The 16,602-nt window shown below is 39.9% G+C and overlaps 1 protein-coding gene across 2 annotated transcripts in view; it reads right to left on the bottom strand.

Annotated features, from left to right (window-relative positions):
* Positions 1-10,748, bottom strand: part of mcama (melanoma cell adhesion molecule a) — an 84,254-nt gene extending 73,506 nt beyond the window's left edge. For both annotated transcript variants that reach the window (XM_034221789.1, XM_034221790.1), the window contains exon 1: positions 10,626-10,748. In XM_034221789.1, the coding sequence (XP_034077680.1) occupies positions 10,626-10,698 (73 nt within the window). In that variant the 5' untranslated portion in view covers positions 10,699-10,748. The remainder of the gene's footprint in view (positions 1-10,625) is intronic.
* Between the last annotated feature and the right edge of the window lie 5,854 nt (positions 10,749-16,602).

Below are 16,602 nucleotides of genomic sequence, written 5' to 3'. Positions count from 1 at the left end.
AGAACAACTACAATTGTGATATTATGATGTAATTATAATATGATGATAATAATAGGCACTGTTCAACCAGGGTAAAAACAACGCTCTACACACTGCTTTTACACGTCTGTATACAAATGAAATCAATCCAGTGCGAGTGTTGCAGCCAAAACCAATATTTGGGATTCAAAGAGGCTTTTAGAGAGACGACCCTCAGCCCTCTCACAGCGAAGAGAGAAAACACGGTGAAAGCCTGCAGCTCTTTTTAAAAAGAAATACCAAAATACAGATATCTGCAGTAAATGCAACGTTAGAGTCCATCCGTTGTCTTTTACTAAGACCTGATGAGTTCTCCTTTACATCTTTACTCAACATCAGGAGGGTTTTTCATTGAGGTTAAGGAAACGTTGTAAGGAAAAGCCACAAGACCTGTTTTTCTTTACTTAATTAACAGTTAACGCTACGTTTGTTGCCGTTTCTGACATCGTCCGCACCCAATTCAGCTAAATAAACCTCTGCTTTGCTTTTCAACCTTAGCAAGAACAGAGAAACAGACGCAAGGTAAACAACCAAAGTAAAGACAGTGTCCTTATCATTTCCCATCTTCATCTGTTCACGGACCAGAATGGACCCAAATGCAGGAGAGCAAATGCCTTGATTCAAGATTTGATCCAGACAAGGTAAGGCAAAACAGAACAGAAGTCACCTATCACAACAAACAAGGATCCGACAAAGACTACCAGAAAACCAGGACTTAAAGACAAGCTGAAACTAAAGAGTGCATGAGATCAGCTGTACAGGAGGTCAGGTGATTGCAGGACTGATTGGAAACAGGGTGGATCTAATGAAGCCAGGAGAGACAAACAGAACATCAGACATGATGAGCCCTGATCTGCAAGTCTTAACGGTTAAATCCCACCCAAGTGTCTTTGGGCAAGGCACTTCAACCCCAAATTGCCCAATAGGCATGTAGTCTACAGTTTTGAAGTAAGCCAAATACCATGTCATGAGAAAAACAGAAAACAAAAACTAGGACCAAGGCATGTTCCAATACTCTGATATTTTCACTACGAAATGGCCGACTGGAATAAACAGTCCTATGTTTTCCGGTAACTTTTTAAATGACCAATACGGACTTTTGTGATGTTGATATTTTCTTGGGCAACACACTTAACCCCAGATTGCTCCTGGAGGCATTTCGTCTACAGTTTTGAAGTCTATGTTAGTCGCTTTGGATAAAAGCATCAGCTAGATATCATGTCATGAGAAAACAGGAAACAGAAACTAAAAAACTAGAACCAAGGCATGTTCCAATACTCTGATGTTTTACTACGACATGACCGACTGGAATTAAAGTAATAGGTGAGAAATAAGGGTTTTAATATGTGTGTCATAACAATGGCTACATCTACAGTAACCTTTAAAAGGACAAATACGGATTTTTGTGATGTTGAGGCAACACACTTAACCCCAGATTGCTCCTGGAGGCATTTAGTCTACAGTTTGAAGTCATCGCTTTGGATACAAGCATCAGCTAGATATCATGTCATGAGAAAACTTCAAAATAAAACATGAAACAGAATCTAGAAACTAGGATCAAGGCACGTTCTAATACTCTGATATGGATTAAAGTAATTGGTAAGAATTGTTTGGTCGCCCAGCTCAATTGGTAGAACTTGTGCTGGGACCATTTGCTGCATGTCACCCCATTTCAATTCTGTCTACACAATAAAGCCATTGTTTGCCCAAAAAACACTTAAATAAATTAAGAAATATGTGCGTTCAGATGTGTACCGTAACAATAACTTGTACATCCACTGTCCTACATTTTCTGGTCCCTTTATAAATGACAAACACAGACTTCTGCAGACCGCTTTTATGGCGAGTTACTTCCCACCTACACACTTGCAGAAACTATGTGACAGTTGTCTGATTTCTGAAGTCTTTGCGGTGCGTTCAAGTACCACTTCTTGTCCGAGACCCAGAACAATGACGAGACAACAGCCCGCTCTGTCAAATCCAGTTCTTTGAGGTTGTTCTGGTGTTTCAGGACTTCATCACTAGGATGTTCTTTTCCTCTCATGAGTCATTTCCTTACATTCCTCTCCTTGATTAAGGTAGCTTTAAACCAACGTGTGCAGCTCTTTTCTCCGACAGGTCGTATCTACTGTATCGATTGTTCACTTTGTTGAATGATGTGCTTTGAATACCGCAAGAAGAAGGATTGGAGAGGAAGTCAATACGCGAGAAACTCCCTCCCAGAAGGATTGGGATCAAACTACAGAAGCAGCTGTTGGATAGAAAACCCCTCAGACACCGAATCGCTGCAGAAACACTCATGAAGACGAGGCTTTAGAGAAACCTCACTTCTCTAAGCTTCAGGGAGGATGTCCGCTCGGCTGCTGCCAGAGAAACAGCTCATGCTTTGGTTCTCTGCAAATCCTCAGAGCATGCGCAGGCTTTAAAGCAAACACTGACACAACAAACACTCTTTAAAAACAAGGGAAAAGGATGCAGTTGTTGCCAGTTTCTCAGTGAAGATTCAACCCTTTGAGAATACTGTGTTGATGCATCGTTCGATCTACCCAGTCTCTTCAAAATCACATTCATTATTAAATAATCAGCGTTCGTATGAGTTTTGAACGCAATATGCTTCTCAATTAACATTTGAACAAAACAGGGAAACGTTCATTGTATAATAACTAGGGATGTAACAATACCAAAAACTCACGGTACGATAATATCGCGATAAAAAGTCCACGGTACGATATTTATCGCGATATTGAGAAATAAAGAAAAAAATTGTGATTTTTTTTTTTTTTTTACCTTGCATTTTTTTTCTTTATTAAATAATAAATCTGATTTGTACAGCATTTTAGTAGATAGTAGTATTTTACAGTGTCAACAATATAATAATCAGACCCTGCTATAGAATACATCAAGTTTCACTTTAGTTTTTCAAGTAACTCTAACTCTCTCGCTCACTCACTCACTCACTCACTCACTCACTCACTCACTCACTCACTCACTCACTCACTCACTCACTCACTCACTCACTCGCTCACTCGCTCAGCGTCATCAAGGTTATCTTTTAGGAATATGAGCAAGTCCACATTTCCAGGTAGAAGCTGGGATGTTTGGGCGTTTGCAAAATCCCCTGCTGTGGAAACAACTCTCTTGCTTGGTACTGATGTTGCTGGGACAGAGAGATATGCTTTGGCCATGGGTAACAGCAGTGGGTCAAACTGTGCATTGTCTCTCCACCTCTTCAACAACAATACAGTTGTTGCCAAGAAGGTGAGGCTTATTGACAGAGATATAGATATACTGTTGGTACTTGTCAGTGTCTCTAGGTGTGTACATGTAGCCCTGTAAATACCATGTCCTTTTGTGTTATCTGTTGTTTTATGTTCATGTTGTAACCTACTTGCTGCCATGTTGGACAGGTCTCCCTTGAAAAAGAGATTGATGATCTCAATGGGACCACCTGGTTAAATAAAGGTTTAAAACAATTTTTTATTAAAAAATAAATAAATAAATCCCAGTATATTTTGTCAGTCTCACGACGGTATTGAGACATTTATTTATCGCGATATTCGATATATCGTTACATCCCTAATAATATCTGTTCCTGGCAACTAACGCCTTTTTATTTATACGTTTTCCAAATGTAAGCACGTGATTGTGAGAAGAGGAATGTACATTTACTGAAGTATTGCACTTCATTGGACATTTTGAAGGAAATATTGAACTTTTTCCTTCATTTTAATTATCTTACAGTTTAAGTTAGGCTACAAATTGATATGTTTGCATAAAAAAGGTGTTTTAAATTGAATGAACCTGTTAAAATATGGGGTTTTTCTAAATTGAAGTGAACTGTTTGTACAATACATATATTTTGAGTGGATTTCTATTCTAACTTCTTGCAATTTGAAGTTTGTTCGTGGTTTTTTTTCTCCACTGTGTACTTTCACATATAATTCTTACGTTTTGCTAATTATATTAACCCTAGTCAATTTTCATCTTTACCATTCAGTACTTTTACTTGTAACAGAGTTTTCTACAGTGTAGTATTAACACTTTTACTCAACAAAAGGATCTCCATCTCTGGTTTTGGAAATAGGAAGAAACGTGCCTTGACTTTTGTTGAATTTAATTAGCAGAACGCACCATGTTTTCTTAGCCTTTTAAAAGTCAACAAAACCTGGAACAAAAGCGGACCATGGGCTCTGTTGTTCAGTCTGGTTCTGCGTGTCCATGCAGACAGAAGCTTGGATAATCAGTTAAGTGAAGCAGAGAGTTAAATCAACAGGAATCTCAGTGTCTGATTGCTCTCTGCGCTGACATACATGCTACGTGAATTAGCTTACATATGCTTAATGCTGCAAAGAGGCACCCTTATACTTCCTCTGGGATCAAACAGCTCCACTCTCTTTAATGAAAACAATGAGCCAATACATTAGATTATATGGGCGTCATGCACGCCTATCACTCAGGCAAAAGCCCTAATCCGTCCTGAACAACTGGAGCCAACAGCTGCACACTTCCTGAAGGCACCGTGACATGGAGCCGAGGAGGAGGAGGTCAGGCCATTATTCACACCAGGAGATAGACTCAATCATGCATACCTCACTTTCTGCAGAAACACACTTCTTATCTGGTTAAATAATGAATGATTCATGAGGTCTTAAGAATCAGGAGAGGGACAAGTATTCAGTCAGTTAAGATAAACATGATGTGTGGAATTAAATGTCTGGATGTACACAAGTCTTATTTTTGTATTGATTTAGAGATAGAGATTAAGATGAATGGAAATCTATTTTCTATTTAGCCTTAGCGCTATGTTAGCTCATCTCTGGTTAGCTATCAAATTTCAGCTCTTTCAATTAAAAGGTTTACTTAAGGTTTAACAGAAGTTTAAGAAGTATTCAGATCCTTAACTTAAAGGGTCCCCATGCTGACGTTCAGGTGTATATCAGTATGTAGTGTCTCTACTTTAAAGAGTCCTCTCCTGCTGATGTTCAGGTGTATATCAGTATCTAGTGTCTCTACTTTAAAGAGTCCTCTCCTGCTGATGTTCAGGTGTATATCAGTATGTAGTGTCTCTACTTTAAAGAGTCCTCTCCTGTTGATGTTCAGGTGTATATCAGTATGTAGTGTCTCTACTTTAAAGAGTCCTCTCCTGCTGATGTTCAGGTGTATATCAGTATGTAGTGTCTATACTTTAAAGAGTCCTCTCCTGCTGATGTTCAGTTGTATATCAGTATGTAGTGTCTCTACTTTAAAGAGTCCTCTCCTGCTGATGTTCAGGTGTATATCAGTATGTAGAGTCTCTACTTTAAAGAGTCCTCTCCTGCTGATGTTCAGGTGTATATCAGTATGTAGTGTCTCTACTTTAAAGAGTCCTCTCCTGCTGATGTTCAGGTGTATATCAGTATGTAGTGTCTCTACTTTAAAGAGTCCTCTCCTGCTGATGTTCAGGTGTATATCAGTATGTAGTGTCTCTACTTTAAAGAGTCCTCTCCTGCTGATGTTCAGGTGTATATCAGTATGTAGTGTCTCTACTTTAAAGAGTCCTCTCCTGCTGATGTTCAGGTGTATATCAGTATGTAGAGTCTCTACTTTAAAGAGTCCTCTCCTGCTGATGTTCAGGTGTATATCAGTATGTAGTGTCTCTACTTTAAAGAGTCCTCTCCTGCTGATGTTCAGGTGTATATCAGTATGTAGTGTCTCTACTTTAAAGAGTCCTCTCCTGCTGATGCTCAGGTGTATATCAGTATGTAGTGTCTCTACTTTAAAGAGTCCTCTCCTGCTGATGTTCAGGTCTATATCAGTATGTAGTGTCTCTACTTTAAAGAGTCCTCTCCTGCTGATGTTCAGGTGTATATCAGTATGTAGTGTCTCTACTTTAAAGAGTCCTCTCCTGCTGATGTTCAGGTGTATATCAGTATGTAGTGTCTCTACTTTAAAGAGTCCTCTCCTGCTGATGTTCAGGTGTATATCAGTATGTAGTGTCTCTACTTTAAAGAGTCCTCTCCTGCTGATGTTCAGGTGTATATCAGTATGTAGTGTCTCTACTTTAAAGAGTCCTCTCCTGTTGATGTTCAGGAGTATATCAGTATGTAGTGTCTCTACTTTAAAGAGTCCTCTCCTGCTGATGTTCAGGTATATATCAGTATGTCGTGTCTCTACTTTAAAGAGTCCTCTCCTGCTGATGTTCAGGTGTATATCAGTATGTAGTGTCTCTACTTTAAAGAGTCCTCTCCTGCTGATGTTCAGGTGTATATCAGTATGTAGTGTATCTACTTTAAAGAGTCCTCTCCTGCTGATGTTCAGGTGTATATCAGTATGTAATGTCTCTACTTTAAAGAGTCCTCTCCTGCTGATGTTCAGGTGTATATCAGTATGTAGTGTCTCTACTTTAAAGAGTCCTCTCCTGCTGATGTTCAGGTGTATATCAGTATGTAGTGTCTCTACTTTAAAGAGTCCTCTCCTGCTGATGTTCAGGTGAAGTAAACAAAGAGTTCAATAGAGGCGTTTCAGGCGTATACTCTATAGATAGTAATTTATGTTCATATTGAAGTGTAGATTCATTGTTATGCAGGATGACCTTGTGGTCAAAACATATTTGAATATCTCATTTATCAGATTGGCACTTTGAGTTATTTCCTTTAATTAAATGTTTCATTCTTAATTTAATTTTAGAATATCAATACATCTATATACAGTAAATCACAATGAGTAATGGATTGAATTGATTTACATAAAAACAACAACGGTCATGTGCAAATCAAAAGTATGGTTTTCAATATAATATTCACTCAAGGCATTATTTAAAATAGTAAAACATCGAATGTCAAAAACTATTTTCTTAAAAATGTAAATATTGTTGTTTTTGGCGCCACCTATGGCCATTAGAAGTATTTGCAGGAATGTTTTTGCATCCAAATCAAATGTAAGGGCTTTCTTCATTGTACCCATGCAGCTCAGGGTTTGGGTTTTAATAGGTTTGGACAACAGCAGAGCTTTATGTCCCAGAGGAATAAGATACACAAGGCTTTGTTTGGATAATACCTGTTAGTGGAACCAATTCACTGCGGATTAGGGACTTTTTAAATGGGATTTACTGACAATAAGGACAATTAAGAGTCTCAACAACATTTAAAAGGCAATTAGGACATAAGCCATTTTATTTTAAGGGATATGTCCCCAAAGCTAATGTTGCCAGGATTTCACCAAAACATTACTTTTCCTTGGAGACTGGTTTAAGAGTTAGAGTTTAAGAACGTGCTGTAGTTCCTTTATAGCCCAGCATTAGCCTCCTTTAGCTTAGCGGTGGTGACGTGAAGTCATGTGACCGTGCTGTAGTTCCTTTATAGCCCAACATTAGCCTCCTTTAGCTTAGCGGTGGTGACGTGAAGTCATGTGACCGTGCTGTAGTTCCTTTATAGCCCAACATTAGCCTTTAGCTTAGCGGTGGTGACGTGAAGTCATGTGACCGTGCTGTAGTTCCTTTATAGCCCAACATTAGCCACCTTTAGCTTAGCGGTGGTGACGTGAAGTCATGTGACCGTGCTGTAGTTCCTTTATAGCCCAACATTAGCCACCTTTAGCTTAGCGGTGGTGACGTGAAGTCATGTGACCGTGCTGTAGTTCCTTTATAGCCCAACATTAGCCTTTAGCTTAGCGGTGGTGACGTGAAGTCATGTGACCGTGCTGTAGTTCCTTTATAGCCCAACATTAGCCACCTTTAGCTTAGCGGTGGTGACGTGAAGTCATGTGACCGTGCTGTAGTTCCTTTATAGCCCAACATTAGCCTTTAGCTTAGCGGTGGTGAGGTAAAGTCATGTGACCGTGCTGTAGTTCCTTTATAGCCCAACATTAGCCACCTTTAGCTTAGCGGTGGTGACGTGAAGTCATGTGACCGTGCTGTAGTTCCTTTATAGCCCAACATTAGCCACCTTTAGCTTAGCGGTGGTGACGTGAAGTCATGTGACCGTGCTGTAGTTCCTTTATAGCCTAACGTTAGCTTTTGACTTCAGAAATCATAAAGTGGTGTTAATATATGGAGATTATCCTGCTGAACTAATCGTACAAGTATAATAAATGTTAGTTTGACAAAAATCACATAGAGAAATCTCATTGGCTTTTTTGCCAACTGGAGCCCTTGCAATGCCAACTTCTGGGTTGGACTACAAAAATACATCATCACTACGTTGCTAACTAGTTAGCTTATATTGTTGATATAACTTAACTATATAAACCAATGTGACTTCCTGTCAAAATGAACAAACTTTTCAAAGTGTATTCACAGTGTACGACACATGGCAGTATTCTATATGAAGTATCAAGGCACGTGTTTGGCTAAAAGGATTTCATAAATGGCATAAAACACACAAGCATCCGTCTCCTTTCTGCTCTGTAAATGTCTCCGTAAAAGCTCTGATTTAATGCCCGGACTACTTTCCCGTCCTGTAACACAACATGTCCATCACACTGATGAACCCTGATCAATAACAAGCTCGGTGTACAATACATCAGACGAGCTAAATGTGGGGCTTTCTCCTCGTACTTTATTTCCATGCAGGAGATGCTTTTAGCCACAAATTGTGTTCAAGTAAGTGCCCTTCAAGGCCCATTAGGGAGGGGTCAGTTTGGAGCTCTATCACAAAAACCCTAATCCAAAAACAGACGGATTTGCTGCATCTCCAGAGGAGGTGAGGATTAAATGTCGGTAACCCAATTAAGACGGGGCTGATGGAGTAAAAAACAGGGATTTAAGGAGAAAAAGAGGTTTAATGTTGCTTCTCCTGTTGCGAGATGCGACATAGTTTAGGTTTAATTCAGTCTGAAGGTAATCTATCAGAAAACATTATGTCTGCCTTTGGTTGGGAAATAATGGATTTACACACTTAATTCTTATCTTTTTTATTCTTAATGGATTAAAAAGATCTATTTTTGTACGTCTAATTAATGTCCTGTCAACCGGTTCATCTGTTTTTGACAAATTAGCTGCTAAAGTCTCACCTTATGTGCCCTTATTTATCTTAAACCTGTCGTCATAAAGTACATTTACACTCCGGAAAAAGGTTAATTACAACAACATCTAAAATACATTTGAATTATCCGCAAATATCAAATTTCTCCATTTTCGAACAATTTAGAATTAAAAAGATTGACTAATTATGTATTTTTTATTATGTAAAGTATTTGTTTAATCAGCAACATTATATACATTGTACTTAATGCATAAAATGAAAATTAATTACTTTTATCTCTCAAAAATCTGCTGGCTGGTTCAAATTATAACAAAACATCATATTTAAAAATCTGAATTTGTAAAGCAACCAAAGCGTCAAATAGATATAGTGAAGTAAAAAGTACAATATTTCAGTATAAAGTGGCATTGCATGGAAATACTGAAGTACAAGTATCTCAAGTTGAACTTAAGTACAGTATATTTGTACCACAGCTGAAAACAGCCTCTTCTCTCACTCGTTTCTGTTATTGTCCTGATGAAGAACTGCGCACTGCAGGAACATCTCATTGAAGGGCTGTGGTTTGAGGTTTCTTCAGATGTTTAGAAACATTTTAGATGTTAGATTTAACAGTCTTGTTAAATCTTTAATAACTTATCCAGACTGTGTGTGCACCAAGTACTCTGACAAATACTCAAATAAAGTAGTAATACCACAGTGTAGAAGTAATCTATTACAAGTGTATAACCTGCATTCAGAACTCATAGCCAACTTCAGAAAAATATGTTATTAAATCATGATTATTAATGAATTATTATTAATGCATTAATGTGTTGTTCCAGCTGCTAAAGGAGGGGTTTTTAAACTGTTTTTATATAAAACAATTCCAGGTTTCTCATGAATTTCATAACGGAATCAACACATAGTATTAAGCTCTTATAAACATCATCTTTTATATTATTAATCTAAATCAGAAACGTATCAGATACCCTTTAGATTCAGTGGATTAGAAGTATAAAGTAGCAGGAAATACTCAAGTATAGTAAAAGTGCAGTAATAGAGTAAATGTACACAGTTACTTTCCACCACTAGTGGCATGCCTTTAGAATAAAAACATGCGTCACATGCGTGCACATACCGTGCGTCAATCAGTGCTAATTAGTTATTAAATGCACATTTGAAGGGTTAGCCACGGCTACACTTACACAAATACAAGCTAATGTGAAGAGAAGTTTCTATTTAGCGTAAATTCAGCATGATATAATCCCACTGTAGCGTTCAAGTGCACGGCTGAAGCGAAATGTGTGGAGATCATGAACTAAAAAACAATTATTTCGGAGAAAACTGTGCTATATTAGCTTAAAAACATTACTTTTATTTACATTTAGCGGGAATTAAACAAGAGAATATCCCACTGTAGCGTTCAAGTGCACTGCTGACGAGAATAAAAAGAAGACAATTGACTAAAAAAACACTTCTTTTCATACAAACTGTGCTTTAGAAGCTTAAAAACATTATTTTTCAACGCAATTGTGCATCCGCGAAAAGCCACATGTTGTGTTTGTCATTCAAAATGAACGTCTTGCACTCAAACTTCTGTCGCTTAGAGTAAAAAATACAACAAAAAAATGGCGTGTTTATATTTTATTAAATATAGTTAGTACTCACCACTGTGGTGAAGGAGGGTGAGGAAGAGGAGAGGGAGAAGAAGAAGAGTTTTCTGCAGATGAAGAGGAGACATGTTCGCGGTCGTATCCAGTCCGAAATAACGAGGGAGAGAAGTTACAGCCGGAGGAGACTGAAGGGGAGGAGGCTCAATTAAAGTCTGGAGGAGTGTGTGTGCGTGTGTGTGTGTGTGTGTGTGTGTGTGTGTGTGTGTGTGTGGTTGTGTGTGTGTGTGTGTGTGTGTGTGTGTGTGTGTGTGTGTGTGTGTGTGTGTGTGTGTGTGTGTGTGGGTGTGTGGGTGTGTGTGTGCGTGTGTGTGTGGGTGTGTGTGTGTGTGCGCGCGCGCGTGGGTGTGTGTGTGTGGTTGACAGCTTATCCGTGTTTTCTCCTGACACAAACTCGAGTTTTTTTCCCTCAACGTCAACAAAACAAGCGCACCTTATATCACTAACCCTTTGTTACAAGCAGTACATTAATACTAAGTCCTGCATTTAAAATCTCACTTGAATAAATGCAGACATTTTTACTGGCATCGAAATAAACTTAAAGTACCATAAGTTTAAGCATGTGTTATGCGTTATACATGAGTATTAGCATCAGAACAGTTAATAGATAAAGATATGCATTCACAATATCACCTATTCTACGTTCAGGTATATATCAGTATGTAGTGTCTCTACTTTAAAGAGTCCTCTCCTGCTGATGTTCAGGTGTATATCAGTATGTAGTGTCTCTACTTTAAAGAGTCCTCTCCTGCTGATGTTCAGGTGTATATCAGTATGTAGTGTCTCTACTTTAAAGAGTCCTCTCCTGCTGATGTTCAGGTGTATATCAGTATGTAGTGTCTCTACTTTAAAGAGTCCTCTCCTGCTGATGTTCAGGTGTATATCAGTATGTAGTGTCTCTACTTTAAAGAGTCCTCTCCTGCTGATGTTCAGGTGTATATCAGTATGTAGTGTCTCTACTTTAAAGAGTCCTCTCCTGCTGATGTTCAGGTGTATATCAGTATGTAGTGTCTCTACTTTAAAGAGTCCTCTCCTGCTGATGTTCAGGTGTATATCAGTATGTAGTGTCTCTACTTTAAAGAGTCCTCTCCTGCTGATGTTCAGGTGTATATCAGTATGTAGTGTCTCTACTTTAAAGAGTCCTCTCCTGCTGATGTTCAGGTGTATATCAGTCTGTAGTGTCTCTACTTTAAAGAGTCCTCTCCTGCTGATGTTCAGGTGTATATCAGTATGTAGTGTCTCTACTTTAAAGAGTCCTCTCTTGCTGATGTTCAGGTGTATATCAGTATGTAGTGTCTCTACTTTAAAGAGTCCTCTCCTGCTGATGTTCAGGTGTATATCAGTATGTAGTGTCTCTACTTTAAAGAGTCCTCTCCTGCTGATGTTCAGGTGTATATCAGTATGTAGTGTCTCTACTTTAAAGAGTCCTCTCCTGCTGATGTTCAGGTGTATATCAGTATGTAGTGTCTCTACTTTAAAGAGTCCTCTCCTGCTGATGTTCAGGTGTATATCAGTATGTAGTGTCTCTACTTTAAAGAGTCCTCTCCTGCTGATGTTCAGGTGTATATCAGTATGTAGTGTCTCTACTTTAAAGAGTCCTCTCCTGCTGATGTTCAGGTGTATATCAGTATGTAGTGTCTCTACTTTAAAGAGTCCTCTCCTGCTGATGTTCAGGTGTATATCAGTATGTAGTGTCTCTACTTTAAAGAGTCCTCTCCTGCTGATGTTCAGGTGTATATCAGTATGTAGTGTCTCTACTTTAAAGAGTCCTCTCCTGCTGATGTTCAGGTGTATATCAGTATGTAGTGTCTCTACTTTAAAGAGTCCTCTCCTGCTGATGTTCAGGTGTATATCAGTCTGTAGTGTCTCTACTTTAAAGAGTCCTCTCCTGCTGATGTTCAGGTGTATATCAGTATGTAGTGTCTCTACTTTAAAGAGTCCTCTCTTGCTGATGTTCAGGTGTATATCAGTATGTAGTGTCTCTACTTTAAAGAGTCCTCTCCTGCTGATGTTCAGGTGTATATCAGTATGTAGTGTCTCTACTTTAAAGAGTCCTCTCCTGCTGATGTTCAGGTGTATATCAGTATGTAGTGTCTCTACTTTAAAGAGTCCTCTCCTGCTGATGTTCAGGTGTATATCAGTATGTAGTGTCTCTACTTTAAAGAGTCCTCTCCTGCTGATGTTCAGGTGTATATCAGTATGTAGTGTCTCTACTTTAAAGAGTCCTCTCCTGCTGATGTTCAGGTGTATATCAGTATGTAGTGTCTCTACTTTAAAGAGTCCTCTCCTGCTGATGTTCAGGTGTATATCAGTATGTAGTGTCTCTACTTTAAAGAGTCCTCTCCTGCTGATGTTCAGGTGTATATCAGTATGTAGTGTTTCTACTTTAAAGAGTCCTCTCCTGCTGATGTTCAGGTATATATCAGTGTGTAGTGTCTCTACTTTAAAGAGTCCTCTCCTGCTGATGTTCAGGTGTATATCAGTGTGTAGTGTCTCTACTTTAAAGAGTCCTCTCCTGCTGATGTTCAGGTGTATATCAGTATGTAGTGTCTCTACTTTAAAGAGTCCTCTCCTGCTGATGTTCAGGTGTATATCAGTGTGTAGTGTCTCTACTTTAAAGAGTCCTCTCCTGCTGATGTTCAGGTGTATATCAGTGTGTAGTGTCTCTACTTTAAAGAGTCCTCTCCTGCTGATGTTTAGGTGTAACTACAGGGGTCCCTCAGGGCTCTGTTCTTGGTCCCCTCCTCTTCTCCTTGTACACAAACTCGCTCGAATCAGTCATTAGCCCGCATGGTTTTTCATACCACTGCTACGCTGACGACACCCAATTAATTCTGTCCTTTCCCCGCTCAGAGACCCAGGTCGTCGCACGCATCTCTGCTTGTCTAGCTGACATCTCTCAGTGGATGTCTGCTCATCACCTCAAGCTCAACCTTGACAAGACTGAGCTGCTCTTCCTTCCGGGAAAAGATTGTCCCACTCTTGACCTAACAATCAAAATCGGTACCTCTGTTGTTTCCCCGACTCAGACTGCAAGGAATCTGGGTGTGACCCTAGATAACAACCTGTCCTTCACTGCAAACATCGCTGCTACAACCCGTTGCTGCAGATACACGCTTTACAACATCAGGAGGATACGTCCCCATCTGACTCAGAAAGCGACTCGGGTTCTGGTCCAGGCTCTCGTCATCTCACGCCTAGACTACTGCAACTCCCTCCTGGCTGGTCTACCTGCATGTGCCATCCGACCTCTGCAGCTCATCCAGAATGCAGCGGCTCGTCTGGTCTTCAACCTTCCTAAATTCTCCCACACCACTCCGCTCCTCCGCTCCCTTCACTGGCTTCCGGTAACTGCTAGAATCCACTTCAAGACACTGGTACTTGCTTACCATGCTGCGAATGGATCTGGCCCTTCGTACATCCAGGACATGGTTAAACCGTACATCCCCAGCGCGTGCACTACGCTCTGCATCAGCCAAACGACTCGCTGCGCCCTCGCTGCGAAGGGGACCCAAGTTCCCATCGGCGAAAACACGTGGGTTTGCTGTCCTGGCTCCAAGATGGTGGAATGAGCTCCCCATTGACATCAGGACAGCAGAAAGCTTGCACATCTTCCGGCGCAGACTGAAAACTCATCTCTTTCGACTCCACTTCGAGCGTTAGAACTATTAACAAAGCACTTATATACTAATAAAGGACTGGCTTATCTAAAGCCAGTTGAGTAGCACTTGAAATGTTTGGCTCTATGAAACCTGATGTACTTTATGATTCTGTTTTCTTCAAGGTTGTGTCTTCTGGTCGAATGTACTTATTGTAAGTCGCTTTGGATAAAAGCGTCAGCTAAATGTAATGTAATGTAATGTAATGTAATGTAATGTATGTAGTGTCTTTACTTTAAATAGTGCTCTGATTGGTTAGCTATGCAGGCTCTGTTGTGATTGGTCGACTGCTTCTACTTAGGTTTCATTACTTTTACATATAATGGAGTATTTTCAGACCCCAGTATTTATTGAAGGATGTTCTCACTGAAAGCAGCAGCTGCTCTTTCATATCAGAAATATTTAGTTTGGATTTCAGCCAATTTATCTTTTAGGAAACCGTCTCTCTGAAATCTGAGAGACGTGATTTTAACCAGACTCACTTTACTGATGCTCTGTTATTAAAGTGTGATGAGCCTTTACCACAGTAAAAGTACAAAAACACAGCGGTGGGAGAAGTACTCAGATCTTGAGTAAAAGTAGAAGTACTCAGATCTTGTACTTGAGTAAAAGTAGAAGTACTCAGATCTTGTACTTGAGTAAAAGTAGAAGTACTCAGATCTTGTACTTGAGTAAAAGTAGAAGTACTCAGATATTGTACTTGAGTAAAAGTAGAAGTACTCAGATATTGTACTTGAGTAAAAGTAGAAGTACTCAGATCTTGTACTTGAGTGAAAGTAGAAGTACTCAGACCTTGTACTTGAGAATACAATACTTTAAATACTTTAAAAAGTGGAAAAGTGAATTAACAATTACAAATAAAATGTAATATCAATCTATATTAAATATTATATCAATTATAACAAATACAAACAAAACAATATAAGATATTATGGACAATTAAAATAAAAAGTCAAAAATACAAAAGGACCCCATAGTGCTGTGGTTGTGATGTGTTCAGGAGGCCTGGAGCTTGGTGCTCGGATGTAAACCCGACATGAGGCCGAACGCTGGGTTCCTGCAGCAGCTGGAGGCCTGGGAGCTGCACCTCACGGGGAGGAGAGAGACCGACACCTCACTGCTGTAAATAAACCAAGGATACAACAACAATGATTTCATGCTATTTTCAACATTGTACAAGCGAGAAATTAGAGTTATAGAGGATGCGTGGGGGTGATTCTTAAACTACATTAAGATAATAATACTTATATTTTGTGTAATATTTATTAAAGTAAATTATCTGAGAATTAAAACAGCCTTTTAGTGGAAGTTAGGATTTAATGAAATAAAAAAACTGCAGAAACTGAATCTCAGCTTTAAAGGTCCCGTGTCACGGCCATCTCTACTGATCATAGTTCCATCGCTGAGGTCGACTAGAATAGATTCACATTGTTCAATGTTCCAAACTCACAGTGGTTTCTCACAGCATCTCTGTAAAGTGTGTGTATTCACTCTCTGTCCTACACGGCTTGTTGGAGCTCCTGCCCCCCCCCCCCCCCCCTCCCTGTGAGCCCACTGTGCTCTGATTGGTCGGGACGTTGCGAGGAGCGGACAGGTTTCCGGGTCGGCGATACAGGAGAACAAGCGAAACTCATCCTGAGCACACAAACACTCACAGCCGAAGTAAAAACAATAAGTGTGGCTTGATATTGAGTAAAAGGTTTATAACGCTGTGAGTCAATGGGTCTACGGAGAGCATTCCTCCGCCATCCCAACTCGTCTATTACCAGCATCCAGGGAGCTCTATGCAAGTCAATGGGACTCCCTGTTAGTTAGCCAAGGGATCCTGGTGTGTGAGGGGCTCCAAGGATTGGTCCATTTGGGCCAATCCGGTCCTTTGCTGTTGATCTGGGTGTTCACACGTCACAGAACCCAGGAAGCAAACCATGGAAAACTGAAGTTACCTACTGTAACTCCAGCTTCTATGAGTATAGGCGTAGCCCTCTAAGGCTATCGCTATTGGGTAATGTGCTGCGCACCCTTAGAGGGTGAAGCCATATACAAAATAGAATGAGAAATGTCCAACGAGGCGTTCTGGGGCAGCACAGACAGGTCTTCTCTGTGTTAGAGTTTTACTCGCTACAGGGTGCACTTTGAGGGTTTGTGACTCTGCAGACCGTTTACATGCAGAAGCTACAGAACACACAAGGGACGGGTAGTGATGAAATGAGAAAGGGCCAGGGTAGTGTATTTTAAAGAGGAAGTTTAAAGGTCCTAGCTGCTGATTGGCTGAATGGTGACATCTGATTGGACCAACCAGTTGCAGTCAAGCACGCA

The sequence above is a fragment of the Gymnodraco acuticeps genome, unplaced genomic scaffold (assembly GCF_902827175.1).
Source record: "Gymnodraco acuticeps unplaced genomic scaffold, fGymAcu1.1, whole genome shotgun sequence".
Taxonomy (NCBI): domain Eukaryota; kingdom Metazoa; phylum Chordata; class Actinopteri; order Perciformes; family Bathydraconidae; genus Gymnodraco; species Gymnodraco acuticeps.
The sequence above is the reverse complement of the archived record's forward strand: the minus strand, read 5'-3'. Positions and strand labels throughout refer to the sequence as shown.